The following is a 20,117-nucleotide window of genomic DNA, read 5'->3' on the forward strand; positions in this document are numbered from 1 at the left end:
ACGCAACAAACAAGGATTCACGTAACAGAAGCATCCGCCGGAAGTGCAGAATTAGCCTGTTTCTGTTGCCCTCACCCACATATGCATACACACACTCTCTGTCCCTCTCTCTCTCTGCCTCTGTGTGTGTGTGTCCAAGCCCAGATCCCCACACACATGACCCAATTTTTGGTTGCAATCACAATGGGAATGTCACTCGGGGGAAATCCTACTATATCTACAAGCATCCTTCAGGACTCGCATCGACTCCACTCACCTGAACATCAAAATTTTGCTGCTGCAACAGATTGCCGGGAGATTCCATGTGATTGGGTCCAGCTCCTTGATGGTTCATTATGGGCGACTGTGGAAATAATGTAAAATAATAATATAATTTCGATGGGTTTTGAAATGGAAGTTGTACGGATATTTTAATGGACAAAAGTGTTAAAATAATTAATATCGTGTTTTCTTTTACGATTCTGTACATGCAAATTAAGACATGTAAATACTAATAAAGATATTTCATTGAGTTTTTACAGTGAGGCCGTACTAATATCGATCTCAATGAATTTAAGATGAACGTTTGATTGGGATTTAGAACTGGGATTTTACAGCGTATTGTTTGCTGACCAAACTAATATCATAAATTTAGGTTCTGTGTACACAACACAGCTCTGGTTGTTCATATGCATGTAGCCGATGGGTACAATCTTAAATCGCTTAAAAAGCACTTACAGGAATAGCACTCATATTACATGGTGCATCGCAAACTGTAGGGCCTACCTGTGCCGCCATCGGCATTCCACCACCCACACCGTTCTTCATTGTCGGCTGCAACTGGTTCATTTGTGATGCCATCTGCTGGTGGGTCGCATATCCCCCACCACCTCCACCGCCGCCAACGCCGTTGCCATGGATGCGGCACTCCCCCATTCCGGATCCGCCGCCCAGTCCACCGCCCACGCCCATGCCCTGTCCGTGGTCCATGAGCATGTGGTTGAAGGGAGGCGGCAATTGGGAGAATCCACCGTGCTGTGAGTGGTCGAGTAGATTTGGGGGGCGTGGCAGGGTCTCTTCAGCGGGCGAGGGCTGCCGCGAGCCGGGAGTGCGACTGCAAATATAAAGAGAGAAATAGAAAGAGAGAACATATTAGCACAATTTAAGTTTTAATTTATTTATAATTTAATTTGTTAACAGTATGTTCAATAACAGAAGATAACATACAGTTTACAGAAATTTCTCTGGAAACAGCTTAACAGTTTTATGACTAGTCCAGATGAACAGAAATTGTCTAACATTTTTTTGGAAACTGTTAACCTTAACTTCATTATAATTAACAGTATTTCCAGCAATTCCCAAAATATTGAGGATTCACTATAGTCCTCAAAATATAGTGTTTATAAAAAACAGTTGACAAATTCTGAAATGGTCCCTCTTAAAGTAAAATTCAGAATGGCTAACGGCTCTGACATGATTTTACTGCAACATTTTTTCAATAACATTTTAGCTCAACAATTTTTCCACTACAATTTTAGCTCAAACATCACCAGATTCTTTAACATAGCACAGTTTCACATCAATCAACAGTTGTACATTCACTGCGACGACCGCTTAGCCATGACACACACCGCAGCCAAGACCTGCTACCACGTGAACTAAACAAGCCTGTCACAATTACCCTAAAACTGTACTAAGAAATAAAATCTACAAAATCTTCAAACACCTCCTATGAATGAACGAATAACGATAATGCTCTATTAATTAAACTGTGAATGCGATTATAAGCGAAACAATTATCACTAATACTACCGAGTGCGAAACAATAAGAAAGAACAAAAGACCCAAGCGACAAACTTCGAGTCAAATGCCCATGACGTCAGCTCAAAGCTGTTGCCCAAAGTCCATAAATAACACTCGAAATCGGCATGAAGACAGCAGCGGCGCTTAAATGCAAAATAAAATCTAAGCAATAAACGGGTAAAAAGCAACAACAAAAACCCTGAGCAGCAGATGTTTTCCAGATCGTTTCGCAGCTTACCGATTAATTAATGCACTCCAAAGCACTCAGATTTGCATAGCAGCTTCCATTCATTTCAGTGAGCCAGCCATTCATCGCTCTTAACCCAATGCACTTAACCCCACTCAATGCAAAGTCAATGACTTGCAACTGTTTTATTTTTGTTCTACATAAACATAGGATACCCTTTCTAAAATTAGTATGAACAGAGTAGAAGCCCCCTTCGAATGAAGAAATGTATTTGATTTTTTCCGGAAAAAAAGAGGCGATTTTTCAAACAAATTGCGTTGTCTCTTTATGGGAAAATGAGAAAATTTCCTGCAATCCATATACTTGGGATGTGTTCCATCTCAGAACGAACACCATCGAATTTGAATGCCCTGCTACTGCTAACTGGAACTGCTCAAAATCTCAATCTCTAAAGAATGTTCAATTTGCAGTTTCCTCAGGATTGAGAAACATGCAAGGGTATCAAAAGCAACGACCCCTTAAGCGAGCATTTTTTTTCTTTCTTTGCCATAGCTAATGGCCGTTTAGATGTATCCCACTCTGCCGGCTGTCTGCCGCTCGCAGTCCCTCTCTGACCCAGCTCGATTGCATGTAGAAATTGCCATCTATAATTTCATTGTCGGGTCATTCACATCGCATTTAACAAATGTAATAACAACAACAGCAGCAGAACCGAACCGAAATGATTAGGAATGCTAACCAGTGCTGTTGAAACTACTGCACTGGGAGAAACTCTAGTGCTGTCGAACAGTTGCGATCTTTGCTAGGCGAAACAGAACAGAAACTCATAGCAGAATCCACAAACTATCGACCATCAATAAATTTGAATAACCAAGAAGAGTACACAGACATTAGTTACTTAAGCAACAGAATTTATTGCATCCGCCCACAACTTTCGTTAAGTAATAGAGAATATATAGCTTAACATTAATTAGTACATATAAACGGCATACGAGTAAAATGCTGCCCATTTTTTATACCCACTACTCGAAGAGTTAATATTGTGTTTGTGCGGATATACATAAATTCTTGATCAGCATCAATAGCCGAGTCGATTTAGCCATGTCTTGTTGAGCACCTGATTCTCAGAGACTATAAAAGCTAGAGCCACCATATTTTGCATCCAGATGGCTGTATGCTCTCACTGCTACAAGTGTATTTCAAAATTTCGCAACGCCCCCTTCCGACCACGGAAATCGCGAACATCTGTGGTATCCACTGTTTTGAAGACAAAAGAAAACTAAAAACGCCATTCGGTAGGGAATAACCAAATCTATCAGATCATCGACTGGGTTCCGATTGGATCATTATTATAGCCAGAATGGAGAAGTTTTCAGTGGGAAAAGTTGAAAAAAACCACAAAGGTACAGATGTTCGACTGAGTATTGGGTATTAAAGGTCGAGACGCGTAAGAAGCGTCTCACACGTTCCTTCTCGTTTTAGTTATCATAAACGAACACTGAAAGCATCTAGAACTGTGATGTAGTGTGTAATGGCTAATTGGAAAATATCTAATATTAACTAGCAATTATTTTCGAATGTTCGGTTTGTATCAGACGTTAAATCCCATTAACCAACAGAAATATTATTCACACTTCTTGTTCCAGCTGAGATTGTAGCTCGTGGTTTTCTATACATATATATGTACATATGTATGTACACAGGTTTTTCGTTTACTCAGACAGTGCACATGCGAGGATAGCTCCCCTAAGGTGGCTAACCACGTCTCCAACACAGTATGTGGCATTCCCTCTACCTCTCTTTCCAGTCCGATTATGACCATGGATTTCATTGGCAACTTTCCACTGGCAATATTCTGAACTATCTATGACCTAGGGCAAAGCCACATGCTCTTATATAATCAACCCACTTTCCATAAACCATAAAAAAAGAAAGTCAGGCCCCAAACGAGAGAGAGAGAGAGAGGCAGTGACAGAACTGTCTCAACCGCGCGCGATGGCTGGTGAAGTCAGGGAGGCTATCCTATCTGCAGTGGAGGAGCCTTACCGACCGGTCAAAGCTATGCCGAAAATGTGGTAAGGAGGACCATACAAACCTGTACCTGGCAGTGGATGGATCCACAGCAAGTGGAAAAAGGCCGCCATCTGGGGTGTTAACACCCCGACACCTCGAAGGAGGGCCTCGTGAGAGCTAGGCTCGCACTGGCATATGCCCCAATTCCAAAATATGTTGGCAAACATTGCTGAAGACTCGGGCTTTTGACTTTGGACTTGCGCAGTAGAATGGAGCCAAGACACGAACGCACGAGGATCCTACATGTTGGAGTAGTTCTCCCCTCTCGTCATTGGACAGGCTAAGGATGGATCTAGGATGCCCTTCAATAGAGCGGGACGATCGTCAATTATAGACTTGACCTTCCTAAGCAGTTCCCTATGCAGACACTGCACTTGGAGAGTGGGCGAAGAGCTCACCTTCAGCGACCAGCGGGCGATCCACTGATCATCGGGTCCAAAATGGAAGGATAGCCTCCTGGACGTCGCATCCTTATCCGAGTCCTTGAGGCAATGCGATTGGAGCCCAGCTGGCAAATTCAGAGGAAGCAGATTCAGAGAATCGTCGACTCACATGCGTCAGTCCATGCCAAGGCGGAAGCCGTCTCTGCGAGGAGCACCTTGTACCAGTACAATCTGCTTTTAGCGTCATCTCTGGCTTCAGGACTGTTTCCGGTATGATACCGGTGGACATACTGGCCGGAGAAATGCGGAGCATATACACCAAGGCAACAGCACAGAGGAATAGCGGCGGCACAGAGGCAGCGTGGAGCGACAAGCTTCCATACAGCGCGTTGAGTAGCGGCCTAGAATAGGCACCCTTCCCCGCGAAGGCAGGTAACAGAGAAAAGCCAGTCAAAGGGCATGGTTTCAGACGATAGTGTTTGTGCTTCTAGTACATATTACCAATAAACCACCGATCTATATAGTGCACGTTCAAGCTAATATCCATCAATTTTGAAACCGTTTTCTCTAACTTTCGCAGCAAAGATCTAGCTGCGCAATATTGAAATACACTTGTATCAGTGTGCTATCACAGCAGCCTGGATCCAAAATTTGTGTCTTTAGCTCTTGTAGTCTCTGAGTACTAGCCGACAAACAAGACAGACGGACGTTCGGACGTACGGACGGACGTTCGGACGTACGGACGGACGTACGGAAGGACAGGCGGACAGACAGATATAGACTCGGCTATTGAGGCTAATCAAGAATATATGTATGTATGAATGTGTATATGTACATATTGTACACATTGCTTCTGTGCGTTACATACATGCATACATATGTACATGCACTTTCGAACACAAATACAATATACCCTATTTACTCTCCGAGTACCGGGTATAATAAACATAATCGACTGAGCATCATTTTGAGAGATTTTTGTGTTTAACCAGGAACGGACGAATACACTAGAAAATTTTTTGCGAATCTTGGACATAAATTCGGCGAGTGAGTGAGCTTATGTACATATGTATGTACATATGTATGAGCAAATTAATGAGTGCATCAGTTTGTGATTCACTTGTCTGTCTCACTTTGCCTCCTCAAATTATTTTTTAGCAAAGCTACGTTTTTCAATGTTTTCGCAATTTTAATTTCAAACAAAACGAAAACGAAAAAGCCTTCAACAGCAGACACTAACACATTTGAAGCCCACACTGTAACGTAATATCAAACGCAATCCAATCGACAAATCTATTGAAAAGTGAAAAAAAAGATATATAATAAAATGTTTCTTTTCCTTGTTGTTGCTTTTGCTCTTGTCTCATCTCTTCTTGATTCTCTTTGCTGGCTCTGTAAATGTGCTCTGCTTCTTTGGTGCTGTAAACTTTACAGTGCAAATTTTGCTCTTCGCGTCTTTTCCTGTTCTTCTGCTGCGCTGCTTTTGATTTTTATTTGTACCTGGAGAAGTTCTGGCTGCATTTACTATTTTTGCTACTTCATGTGTGTATGTACAATATTTTGGTAGGTATGTTTGCATGTACATACATATGTATGTACATCAGTTGCGTTCGCCTCATCTTTATTATATTTGAAACGAGAAGCGACGTGTGAGACGCTTCTTACGCGTCACAACTTTTATACCCGGCACTCAGTATTACATCTGCACCTTAACCTTTTTTTCTTCGTCTGTCATCTACATCAACAACACGGCTCACGCCAACACGCTCCTTTAGATCGCCACCCTCCCCTAGAGCAACACACTACAGAGTCAGGGCAGAGACGTGTCAGAGGCAGAAGCAGAGTGTAAATGAGAGAATGTGTAAAAAACATATATAAGCTGCGGGACGGGGTGGGTTTAGCCACTGCAAATTAATTTCTTCATTGTGGCTATAATAATGATCCAATCGGATCCCAATTTGTGAGCATACATAAGCCTGGATGCAATATTTGGTGGCTCTAGCTTTTATAGTCTGAGATCCAGGCGCTCATAAGGACAGACGGACGGACGGACGGACGGACGGACGGACAGACAGTCATGGCTCTATCGACTCGGCTATTGATACTGAGCTGAGTACCAGGTATAAATGTTGTGACGCGTAAGAAGCGTCTCACACTTCCCTCCCCGTTTTTGATTACGCTGCTACATCTTCCGCTGTCGCTGTTTGCATTTTCTGTTCCTGCTGCTTCTGCAACTGCTTCTGCTTGTGTTCCATCTCTCCCTCTGCTTACATCATAACAGTTATTACGTTTGGCATTGAAACGAGTTTGGGTTGCCGGCAATGAAATTGCAACAGACAGGCCAGCAACAACAAAAGCATAGAGAGATAGCGAGTAGCCGGCTACTGCTCAAGTATGACTAAGTGAGACAGCGAGAGAGATAGAGATTGAAAGAGACACAAAAGAGCGGACAACCGCAGACCTGTTTCTTTTTTTCGTGCTAGGCCTAAAAGGCGCTGATCGTGTTTTTGTTATGTATACCCTTACAGAAGGTATACTTAAATAAGGAAGATGCAGATTGCGCACAAAAGAACAATGTCTGATCAAATAAACTATATATTCTCAATAAATATTGATGGCTCTAGCTTTTATGGCCTCTGAGAACCAGGCGCTCAACAATTTTATATCTCTCCATCTCTAACTCGCTCCATTTCGTTTTTCCAGACTGGCTTAGCCGTATAGGTTATGTTTTCAGAAATATAGCAACGTTCTGGTTACTCATTATCTATTTTCTGTTCTATAAATATTGTAACACAAACTGTGACCGGTGCGGCAGGAAGAATATTTCTGAAATGAATTCCCTTATTTTTTTTCTATTGTAACAAACAAAAAATGCAGTTAATAAACACATACAAATCGTGTTCGTTTCCTTAGATTAACCTTAAATTTTCTAAAACCAACGCGGGGGCAAGTTTCAGATATTAAAATCATGATTTATAATAACTAATAAATTCGCCAAGCTTAAAAAAATTGGCATTATCTGCAAAGCACAATCCAAGCTAAATCGTTTACAAATCATTGTAGTAGTACCACCTGTCTACAAGCACTCTACATCCACTGGGGGCACTGGGTAGCTCTTGCAACATACTACTCACAAATATTCGAATTTAACTCAATCTCAAAGTGTCATCGTTGCCGTCGTCGTGGCTGTTGTTGCGTCCGTCGTCTTTCCCCATTTCGAGAGGCGCAAAGCGCAGGTGGGCCACACGAAAAAGAGCTTTCCCCATTGCCATAAATAACAATTAAAAAATAATAATAAAAAATGTAAATGGAAATACTTGTACAAAAAGCGTGGGCAGACACAACAATCACTTGAAGTGTTTATATCGTACATGTTTATGGAGATCTTGCGATTTCAATTGAAGACAACTGAAATATGAATGAAATATGGGTTAAGCCCAAAACGAACGCAACACGAAAGCAGCCAATACACTGTTTTGGGTCAACAGTTTTGCTTCAAGCTGAAACCACAGTCAAGGTTAATATTTAAGTAAGATTTACACATGTAGCATATCATGAATCTGGAGAAGAATATGTACATACATACATAAGTATGTGCCATAGTAAATTTAGTTTCTGTGCAGACACGAACCACTAGCTTATATGATCTGTATGTCCATGTGTACTTTGAAGAAACAATTTGAAGTTTGAAGGAACATTTGTAGGGCATAGAATACTGCTACTACTATGCTACTACTACTATTTACCATGTTTGCATATTCTGTGATGGGGTAGTGACTTTAGGGTACACAATTTTTGCCTAGACATGTCCACCGTACTAAGAGTTTACCAGAGTACCAGTTCAGATAACGAATTACCTTACAGATTTAATCAAGTGCATACAAGTGTGTAAGCACTAGCACAGGTACCCAAACCTAAGCTCTCTCTTCCTGCAATTACTCCATGGGATAAGCCATTGCATATGTACATTTGTATCTCTTTGTATCTTCATATCGACACACGTGTGCCTCTGCTCCAAAACTTTTACTGTTATTTTTTTTTTCAATTACAGCATTTTGTCTAACTATTTTGGGTTTTACTGAAAGAATAGTATCGCTTCTGAATATATCCCTAGGACCTTTTTCGGTTTTCGTAGATGAGTTTATTTATTATCATCATTTGAAAGTTTTTAATTCTTAATAGCGACAGTGATTGCTACTAATATTTGTATCCAAATTAATTGTAAGATATTAGACCATTCATCTGGAAAATTCTCATATCAAATGCATGACTAAACAACTACTTATGTGCAAACGTAGTGCACAAAATAAAGCACTTCAACATGCTCCGAGCAGACTGCCAGTCACGATGAAAGCGTTAAACTGGAAAAGCGCTCTATTCCATACCCCTAACTATTACTCTTACCGCAGAGGCCGAGTGATGTATCGAGAGTGAAAGTATATGCAAAAAGAAAGAGGCAACCTTGAACTGGAAATTCATTTCAATTTCAGTAATCATAACACCAAGGGGCAACAAGGGGGCCGAAGAGAACCACAAACACAAACGACTTTGGTGAGAGAGGAAACCTGTTTCTGTCTCTGTTTCTGTTACTCAGAGTCTAGATCTGGTCTGATCTCCAGCTAGAACCAGAGTCGGGGGTATCGAAAGTTGTCTATACTCACTTGAAACCCTTGTCATCGTCAATGCCATTAACAACACCGTTTGTGTTTGAGACCTGATCGTCCTTCTTCATGCCGTTTGTATCGAACGGAGAATTAGCCTTTTCCTTATCATCATGTGACTGCAATTTTGATGTATTAGTAATTAAAATTCAGAGATTCATTTAACCTGAGAACTCACCTTATCGTTGTCGTCAAACTTGAGGTTGCGCAAACGCGGCTCTAGGCCGGACAAGGGGCTCTCCTTGTTTGTAGGCGATCCGCTCAAAACATACTCAACCATTTTGGCGCATTGTGAATCCCGGGGACTGAAATGTTAATTATTTAATTAATTATTAATTGGAATTATGCTAACACTAGCGTAAGATAACGGTCTGTAACAGTCTGTTTAAAATGAAGCAAGTGGTTTGAAAATATTGTTAAACCGGGATAAAATGGCAAGTAATTAAAATAAATTTAGATATATTTAAACATTGACATGATTCCAACCTTAATATGCCCGCGTTGCCGCTGTTGGATGTATCGGAGGCTCCACCGTGTCCCGCATAGCCGCGTGATCTGGGCTGTACCAGGATATTCTCGCCCTGCGTGGACCAGGTGTGGTCCTTCCATACCGACGAAGGATCACCGACGCCGGGTATCTGAAGTGGGTTCAGAGGTCCACCCGGTGCGCTGGATGTGCCTTTTCCATCCGACTTCTCCCACAATTTCTTGGCAGTGGATGTGGTAATCTGTAAGGGCCAAAAGAATAAGACAAAATTATAATTTGCATGTCCATAAATTGAGCCAAGTTTAGCGGAGCATTACAGCTGTCTCTGGCTACAAAGTTATATACATTTTTCCCCTGTCAACAACTTGATTTTCTCATCATTTTTCACTAATTTACTCTCTTTCTCTCTCTCCCTCCCTCTTCACCCCTTTCTGTCCACTCTCCACCAGTTGGGAGCAAACTTGAATACCACACATTTAGCCGACATTGGATGACAACTTTGCCCAAAAGTTTTCAGTGAACCGAAAAACGGTGAACGGTTTGGATGGTGAAGGAATGGAGTAAGAATAAGGTAAACATATTATGAAGTTACATTAGTTCAGGTATGTTCTTCTACGTTAATTTTCCTTTCAAAAATATTGCCTCTAACTCGTATTGCCAAAAACGATTTGGGAGGAGAATGAGAGCACTAATAATATTGAATGAGGCACATTATCACTGCAATCATTCCGGGAGCAGATTCCCACTGGAAGGCAGTGCAAATATCACAGAAATCACATCCTCGCATACGACAACAAAAAAACACAATACCAGCGACAATTAAATGTCAACGGAGCGTTTCAAACAAATTTGTAATTTTACTTTTCACCGCTCATTCCTCTCGTCTTTGTCTCCGCTTTCCTCACTTTTTGCAACCATTCCCAAAGGCATTTCCTTGCGTCATAATGCGACAGAATAATCCTTGGCACTCGCTGTACTCCATCCACCCACACAAACACACACATACTGAGCATATCCTGACATCCAGTTTAAATATTTAATCGCTTATCAACTGGGATTGCCGAGGGGGAAGAAAGGTTGTATTACTGTATGTGAGAGAAAATGAGACGGAAAGCTGTCGACTTTTTCGCTGTGCCTTGTGCATTAATAACCACGGAAGCCTCCCAGCGTAAGTCCAAACTTTTGACGGGCAGAGAGACTCAAGGGCAGAGGCTCTCATTGTATACCCTTTTGCAAGAATAGTGGAACCACGACTATTAATTTATTAATTAATTATCTATGCAATGTGGTTATTCATTTCAAAATTTTATACAAGAATCAATCAATAAATGACGTTCGACACATCGCTTTTACGAAATCGTATTGCCCATATTTTGACTGTTGGAAAACTAATCAAAAATTCAAAATTCATATTCAACACAGCCACGGAAGTATTGACATACCGTGCATCAGAGACTCGGAATGAAACATAGGCGATGAGTTGATTCCAGAATTACTTTATGCTGAGAACCAGGAACTACAGGAATCGGTATGTAATTACCGACAAATTGCAAGGGCAGAGGCTCTCATTGTATACGCTTTATTCAGTCAATGTACAATATGTGTACATATGCATATGTAGGTAATCTTATGATATATGTTTGTAACCTATGCATAAGCGATAAAATCGATATGAGAATTCAAGACTGCCGTATGCCGAATGGGTTCGTTGATCGATGCGGGGAGGGCTCTCTCTCTCCCTCTCAGCCTTAATTCTGTTCGCACTTGCCATGAGAAATGGGAAAAACTTAGACCGATCGTTATGTTCACATGTAAATTCTAGCATTCCATTTATCCTCATTCCAGCTAATCAATTATTAGAATTTTAGAATCTCTCAACATTCTCACACCAATACCAGCCTGTTTATCACTCTCTCCTCCGACACTCTTTGGAGAACCGGGTACAAAAATACCATTGTACCACAAATACTGCCAATTTTTTCGCTCTCATCTAAATTAATATTTGTACCCTTAAAGCAATTTATGAATTCATTTCATTGGAGATGCTTTCCTGCGTTACAAATATTTAACTCATTTGAAATGTACTCTCTTCGATGGTATAACACACGGAGAGCGGGACAACAAGAGTCTTGACTTTTGGGAAGAAAAGTAGACAAGCGAAAAAGTGGGAATTGCAGACAAGAATAAGTGTTAAAAACTAACAACAACTGCAACAGCAAACTGCTGACGCAACATTAGCCGTAAATATGGGCCAGAGATTGCATGAAAATGAATGAAAATGGATTTATGCGAGTTTACAGCTCTACCGAAAAAATAAAAAAATGATTTAAGTGAAATTCAGAATGAAATCATTTTAAAATAAAACCATTTAAAAAATAGAGTAGGGACAGAAAAGTAAGAAACGAGGAGGAAAACAAAAATTGCGGTGCCAAGCTAAAATCAACAATAAAATCATAATGACGATGAAACAGATGCACGATCTTTTCAAAATGAATTAAATGAACTCTTTTAATCGCACAATAAGTGGAAAACAGAATATGATTATGAATGAGACATATCTTCTGTCATGATGAATCCGATTAGAAATTTTTTCATACATTTTCATACAATAACAATATTATTGCTAAAATAAACATTTTCTATACACATTTACCATAAGTGAATGGGCACATTCGTTTCGGATTACACGAGCTACGTACAGAGTGGCTGATCTAGCATTTTTACGACGGCTGTGTTTTGATTTTTCTTGAATAAAAAATCGGATGCCCGGTACAACAAAACTCAAATCGATAAAGTGACAGAAACAAAAGTCTTGGTTTATGGCAACAATTTTAATGAACAATGAATAGCACTACCTGACACCATTTTTCCGCCTCGAACCTTTTTTTAATAGATTTGGTTCTTTAAACATGCTCAATGATAATTTTGTTGTATTTCTATGGCAAAATTTTTTTTTAAAGAATTTAAAAATCTGGTATTTTTGAAACCTATGCACATCCACTTTGTGCACAAATACAATACACTTCGAGTACCGGGTATAAAAATACTAAACTCTGTCGGTATTTTACGGAAAATGAAGGGTTTAGTGTAGATCGGGAGTTTCTCTATAGATTTTAATGAGCAATACCCTAAACGACGCGGAATTAATGGGCCCACATACAAAAAATAAAGAAGCCAGGATACATTTTTCCCACCTTCCGTAAGTTTTAAAAGTCCACATTTTTGTAAATCAAAGCTTAATATTTCCCAGACAGGAAGCTATGTCTGTCGGTCCGTCTGTTTGTCGGCTAGTTCTCAGAGACTATAAGAGCTAGAGCCAACAAATTTTGCCTTCCGACTGCTGTATGCTCACACTGAAACCAGTGTATTTCAAAAATTAGCCCCGCCACCGCAAAAGGGCGAAAACCTCCCAAAGCTACAATTTTGATCACCAAATTGGGATCCGATTGGATCATTATTATGGCCACAATGAAGAAATTAATTTGCAGGGGCAAAACCAACCCCGTCCCGCAGCTTATATTTGTTTTTAGCACATTCTCTCATTCACACTCTCCAATGTGCGGCCTCTGCCTCTGCTCTGCCTCTGCCGTGGATCTGCAGTGTGCGCCTCCAGGGGAGGGGGGCGAGCTAAAGGAGAGTGTTGGCGTGAGTGTTGTAGATGTAAATGACAGATGAAGAAAATATGTAAAATTTGACAAAAACCGCTAAGGTACAGATGTAGCACTGAGTACCGGGTATAAAAGTTGTGACGCGTAAGAAGCGTCTCACACGTCCCTTCTCGTTTAGTATTTTAGTATTTTTTGCTCAGTATTTTTCAAGCACTGAAATACTCTGGCAGTTAGGCCAGCAACCTTCCAAATGGTATTTCTTTGTTTTTTTCTCATGTTTGTGGAGTTAGTTAGCCAATTTTGGCCATTAAAAACAAATAAAAGTTCTTAAGAAGAACGTTTGTGCTCCAAATCTATCAGAAAAATATGGTTCGATTCGAAGCGTAAATAAAAAGTTAAATTTTGTGGAGTAGTGTAATTAGCAGAAGAAGAAAATGAATGCAGAAGGAATTGAAAAATGCTTAGTATACAATTATTGCGATTAAGTAGCAAACCTATTCTACCCCACCCCACCACCCTATTCGACCACTCGGCCCCCACTGAGAAAATCCGCACAGACGAAAATATCGTTCATTAACTTGTCCTTGACTGTGAAAGAGACAGAAACACAAGCACGCACAGACACACATAAACACTCAGCTGAACCCAAAGGGAGCGCAAGCACAGAGAGATATATGGGAAGAGAGGGAGAGACTAGGCAGAAACCGGCCTCTTTGTAAAAAAAAAAGTATTAATCGAAAAGAAACATGCGTGAGAGGAAGACGCACAAGCCGACACTCAGAACAACAAGGCGAAAATTACTACAAAGCAGAGACACCGACACGAAAAAAAGAAGAGACAGAAACACTAGACAGAAAACAAAAGGGAAAAGAAAAACTTAGAATTCCAATAGCAAAGCAGAAACCGAGAGAAAGGCAGAGAGAGCGCGAGTGAAACTGCTGAGCTGGTGGGGGGGCAGGTGAGGGGGCTGGGTGCGTGGGAGCAGCGCTGGGGGGAGTGGGAGTACCCATTTTTTGCTCATGGGCTCGTGCAAAGAGATCGAAAAAGAACAAAGAATAAGTAGCAAAAACCAGTCGGGAATCTAACAAATTATATCCAAGGTATATTTTGAATGCGGTGAAGAATTCATGGTGGTCGCTCTTACCATTATAAACGAGTAGGGACGTTTGTGAAACGCTTCGTACGCGTCACAACTTTTATACCCTGTACTTAGTCAGCACATACATATGTACATACTTATATATGTATGTCGGTATGTATGATTTTCTTCAAATTTTACAATTTTACATTTTTACCAGAAATACATCTGCACTTCTCACATTAACATGTCTTTTAGCTTTTAGCTACAAATTCAGCTCCGCAGTGATATAAATATACATATGTATGAACATATATAAATATACTCTGAACGAATTTGACATTTGTTTGACTCTCTTTGCTCACCTTAAAATTTTAAATGTACTTTATTTTGCAATAACCTACGAAATGGTTCGGTTCTGCCTAGAGTCCACCACGAGTGTAAAGCTTGTGTAAATTATGTGCTTTGATTGATCGAAAGTGGTTCTTCGTGTTTGGTCTGGAATTAGCTTTGGATTAGCTCTAATCATTACAGCCACATTAAATGGGATCTACACTCACAGGCAATGATCTACGAGAACTACAGAAATTGGACCGAAATTTCGGGGCTATCTCTTTGGCTAATTCCGTCTCTATGTAAAATCCCAATTGGACAAATTCCACTGAAAATTCCAAACGCCATTCAAGTGCATCTTTAAGGCCCTTGTGAAAAAACAAGATAACAGGGACCTCTCTCAGTTTAAAGTCTAAACCTTGGACTTTGAAAAGGCTTTAATGTTAAGATTAAATGTACATATGTATGTACAGATCACTTAAAGAATATTAATAAGGAACATGTTCCATGTCGTAGATTGTTCCCTTAAAAAAGATTCCTATGGTAGAACGCTTAAAAATCAAAGTTCTGAAGGGAATATTCAAAACTTTTGGACAAGTAACCAGAACTCTTTCTCTTAGAAACATGATTTTAATTAGTAAACTATTTTAATATTAAGAAGTATTCGTATGCATTTTGTTATAAAGTTTGGTAAACCTCTCATCAAATCAGTTCATTATGACAGGTGAACACTTAAATATTCTACAAGTATAATGCCCAGACAAAAGTAGAATCATCTAATAATACAACACTTTGTATGTACATATAATAAGCTGCAGAGATTTTCAATCCTTAACCGGTTTGCTTAATAATTTCATAAGATTTTATAATTACTTCTTAATTTGTATATTTTCGTTTTATAATTAGAATTATTGTTAACCATAGCAGTCGTGTTTCATTCACAAACCCAAAACGAACGAGATTTTTGTTGTGTTTGAGTGCATAAAAACATAGTATATTCAATGAATAATTTTGTTTTATTATTTTCCTTTGATTGTAGGCCGAGGAGGGAAGAGCATCGCAGCGTCCTTTGATTGTAGTCTTTAAATCCAGTGTCCCATTCTGGGCCCCCAAACATTTTCACCGTCGCATTAGCTGACGAGATTCACCCGGACATAGTTCCAATGTACAACGGGTCTCCTGGCATTCGAATGAGCTCCTGCTCAAACCAAAGGTGATCAGGAGCCATGTCTTCAAGCTACAGGCACACCAATCACTCCTGGACTTGAGGAATATTGATTGATCTCTTCTAAGGTTCTAAAAATACTTTCTTCAAAATAGAAATGTTTTGCATAAACATTGCTCTTAAGTGAATGCCATGACATTTAATACTGGGTATTGTAGATTGGAGATAATATGTAATATGGTATAGGTAAAGGAGACTACTGTGAGCTACATTGAGGCAGTCCTCCAGGTAACTGCCACAACTGCATAGCCAAAAGAGAGGCAGGCTACTAGCACAATACGATCTGGACACAAGACTTCTTCTTAACAAGAGGCAGGTGGACGCTTTTCATTCGTTTTGTTTGGATGACATGAGTCCTAGCCTGAGGTCGCCTTCCCCCCTCTTACTTGATAATTACAACATTTAATTTTGAACTAATGTTGACTCTGAATTTCAGTGTCCGAGACACATAAAGAGGAAATATACTAAACAGAATAAAAATTAACTTTTCGGAACACGCTCTTTGACTTTGAAAGAAGCAAAGACAGATAACCATAATAACAGAAGACCATAAAGTGAGAAAAGTCTTGAGTCCCAGGCAGGTGTGTATCAAGATTATATTGTTTAACATAATAATAATCAAGGGAACTGAGTTGACGGGGTGCCCGGAAAAAACGGAAGAACGGCAAGGCGTAACCCGGATAGGATAGGTAAACTTTGTTGTTGTGGCGGTCGGTTCTCGAGTTCTCTTTCAGTGTAAACTTTTTGCTGGCACCTCTCCTTTCGTGTTGTTGTCAAGTGCAAAGACCTTTCGCGTGTCATACGAAACGGCAAACGAAAATAAACTAATAAAAATAAAGAAAAAACACACACTCGAAGCCCATGAAAAGGCATATGAAAAGCCAAATGCTATGTACATACATACGTCCATACTATATACATACATATGTATGGACATATGTACATATCATTTTTATATCCGGTACTCGAAGAGAAATAGAGTATATTGTATTTGTGCGAATAACGGTTGTATGAAACGCACAGAAGGAAACGTTTCCGACCCCATAAAGTATATATATTCTTGATCAGCTTCAATAGACGAGTCGATAGAGCCATGTCTGTCTGTCTGTCTGTCTGTCTGTCCGTCCGTCCGCCCTGATGAGCGCCTAGTACTCAGAGACCATAAAAGCTAGAGCCACCAAATTTTGCATCCAGTCTTCTGTATGCTCACACTGTTAAAAGTGTATTTCAAAAATGAGCCACGCCCCCTTCCGCCCCCGCAAAAGGGCGAAAACCTCCCAAATCCACAATTTTGAAGATAACAGAAAACTAAAACCGCCATTCCGTAGGGAATGACCATATCTATCAGATCACCATCCGATTGGGATCCGATTGGATCATTATTATAGCCACAATGAAGAAATTAATTTTCAGTGGCCAAACCCACACCGTCACGCAGCTTATATTCGTTTTTTTTTACATATTCTCCCATTCACACTCTGCTTCGCGCAGTTTGTGTCCTCTGCCTCTGACACGTCTCTGCTCCTGCTGACACTCTGCCGCTGCCTCAGCCGCGACTCTGCCCTGACTCCGCAAAGTGTGTCTCTAGGGGAGGGTGGCGAGCCAAAGGAGCGTGTTGGCGTGAGTAGTGTTGTTGATGTAGATGACAGATGAAGAAAAAATGTATAATAACCGCTAAGGTGCAGATGTAGTACTGAGTGCCGGGTATTAAAGTTGTGACGCGTAAGAAGCGTCTCACACGTCCCTTCTCGTTTAATCTGTTTTTGCTTTTATTGCTTTTTTTTGTTTAGATGAATCTATCATTTCATCAGTTGGGCTTGGGCTTGACCCCTAGTAACTATATTTATTTACTAAATAACAAAACTACTGTTATGCGTATAGCTTCAATATACATGTGTATGTATGTATGTTTTTCTATCAACCAAGCTTATATTATATTATATCAACAAGGATATTCAAAAGAATAGTTGTACTACTTTTAAAAGCACTGAGACAGAAATGTTGCGAAACAGCATACAAGTATTCAAAGTCAATGATGTTATATTTTACATACCCCATATTCCATGTTATTTTATCCCAATGGCATTGCAAATACTCGTCTTTCCAATACTTTAAAAAACAAAACCCACTTGCAGTTTCTGTTTACTGAAGGTATGTGTCATTCCATAAATTGAATGGGAAAACTGTGGCAGTCCAAACTGGAGTGTTATGCAATAAACAAGGGAGAAAAGATATTCAAGTGAAGACTGTGCAACGGGCCAATCTCGACACCTTGGCCAAAACGGATTCACTTATTATGCCCAGGGGATGTCGAACAATTGTTGGACGAAGGCGCCGGAAATGTTGACTGGAACTTGGCCAACAACAAGACCGAGAAGAGGGGTGACCGTGATGTGAATGGAAGGAAAGCCAACACAGGATAGTGGGTAATGGATAAAGGGAGCTGATAAGGACGGTACGACGACAACAGTTGACTATTTTCAGAGAGATGGACGGACGGAAGGCATGACAATTTAACTCAAGGGGTGTGTCCAAATCCAATAAACGGAATTCGAAGTTACAAATAACAAAGTTCCAGAATGATGTTTAAGGTTTAAGAGGTTTATTCATGTTGGGGAAGGGGGCACGGGAATGCAAGTCACGTGACATTGGTTAAGCATTGAAAACTTTAGCCGAACCACTGCACTGCACCGTTAAACCTACTGCAGCAACTATTCCTTCTACTTCTTGCCAGAAGCTGCGTGATAACGTTGACCGCAAAAATTCAACTTTGCTGAACGTTTTGGGGGTGTGGATTGAGACTTGTTGAAAATATTTCCAAAATTATTATTAAGCTAACAAAAATATGGGGGAGAAAGAATTTAAAAAGCAGCTCTCAACTAGAGATCATTGGCGAAATATTCTTTGAACTATAACGAACAGGAAAAAGATCCCCGTCCCAAGTTTTGCTGTCACCTCAATGACTTCCTTGGTATTTTTATTCAAATTCGAATTGGATTCCCATTTATGTTAAATTTCTACATACACATGTGCATATGTATGTATTTATGAATTCTACATACCTATGTAAGTAGGATATATTTACATATGTATATCAAGAGCCATACCCTTATCGGGTCGACTGTCAACGTTCGCATCGCGGCCACGCCCCTAGCTAAAAGCCCATTCGAATTCGTGGTCTGTTATGGTATTTTCCGGGGGCCTTCTAATCAGTCAACGAGTTCAGTTCAGTCATTCAGTCAGACGCAATGCAATCAAGCGTGAAATAGATCAAAAGGAGGGACAGATGGACGGGGACGGGGCCACAGGCAGATGGAGGTACATGGGCAGGGGAACTGTTCGTTCGGTCAAACGCAAAAGCAAAAGCAAATCGCATATATAATTGAAACCGGAAAATATTTATTTTCCCTCGAAAAAAAGACACAGGAGGAGGGCTGTGGAGGGCAGACAGACAGCATAAAATGCTAGTACATCTAGAGGTAGTTCTAGTTCCGTTCCCTTCTGCGCCATCCGATTCCACACTCAACTCAACTCACCCTCTGATTCTGCGCTCACTTTACAGTTCAGTGTGGCCCCTAGTTTACTTTATTTTTGTGTGGGGTTAAACTACGTGAAATGCATAAAAACAATTGTCAGGCAGTGTGGAAATCCAAAACGAAACAACAACAACAATTTTTAGTTATTCCGACTAAATGGTACCCCACAATAATGAGAATAATGATTGCCGTGGCAGTCCCAGTCCCGTCGATTTTTTTCCCCAAAATTTTGCCCTGAACTGATTCTTTGTTCCAACGAATGTTCCAGAATTTCTTACCCATTTACACATCGACCTATAGACCCTTCCACAATTCGCATAAGGGGTAGACAGAAGCCAAACAGAATGAATGAATGAAATATAAGAAAAGGCGAAATCAACTGCAGTCAGCAGAAGCAGAAGCAGCGACAGCCACCGCAAAAACAGATTTATCTATGGAGCTCAGGCGGCGGCCCCTCCTCAACCAGCGACAGAACCAGAACCAAAACCAAAGTCAAAGCTCTGCCCCCCGATGGGGTTCGGGTTTAGATCGGCAGTAACAACAGTACTGTTTTGTTTAGACACATTTCCATGGTGTTTTATTTAAAACGCTGGCTTAAAAATTTGTTTACCTAATGTTCAACTAATGGGCGATAAGATGCTGCAATAAATGGAAATCAGGGGAATAGAAATTATCCACCAAATGCAAATACAAACATATGTACATATGTACATACATACATAACATGACTTAACATGACTTTACAAAAATACCCATGAAAACAG

The 20,117-nt window shown here is 40.3% G+C and overlaps 1 protein-coding gene across 5 annotated transcripts in view; it reads right to left on the reverse strand.

Moving 5' to 3' along the window:
• LOC117897826 (maternal protein pumilio) overlaps positions 1 to 20,117 on the reverse strand; it is a 220,786-nt gene that overhangs the window by 182,684 nt on the left and 17,985 nt on the right. For 3 of the 5 annotated variants that reach the window (XM_034806880.1, XM_034806884.1, XM_034806879.1), the window contains 5 exons: positions 9,573 to 9,814; positions 9,265 to 9,391; positions 9,087 to 9,205; positions 718 to 1,093; positions 257 to 343 (listed from right to left, as the gene is read on the reverse strand). In XM_034806880.1, the coding sequence (XP_034662771.1) occupies positions 257 to 343; positions 718 to 1,093; positions 9,087 to 9,205; positions 9,265 to 9,391; positions 9,573 to 9,814 (951 nt within the window). The remainder of the gene's footprint in view (positions 1 to 256; positions 344 to 717; positions 1,094 to 9,086; positions 9,206 to 9,264; positions 9,392 to 9,572; positions 9,815 to 20,117) is intronic. The other 2 variants (XM_034806885.1, XM_034806883.1) reach the window with 1 other exon arrangement.

The sequence above is a fragment of the Drosophila subobscura genome, chromosome O (genome assembly GCF_008121235.1).
Source record: "Drosophila subobscura isolate 14011-0131.10 chromosome O, UCBerk_Dsub_1.0, whole genome shotgun sequence".
NCBI lineage: Eukaryota > Metazoa > Arthropoda > Insecta > Diptera > Drosophilidae > Drosophila > Drosophila subobscura.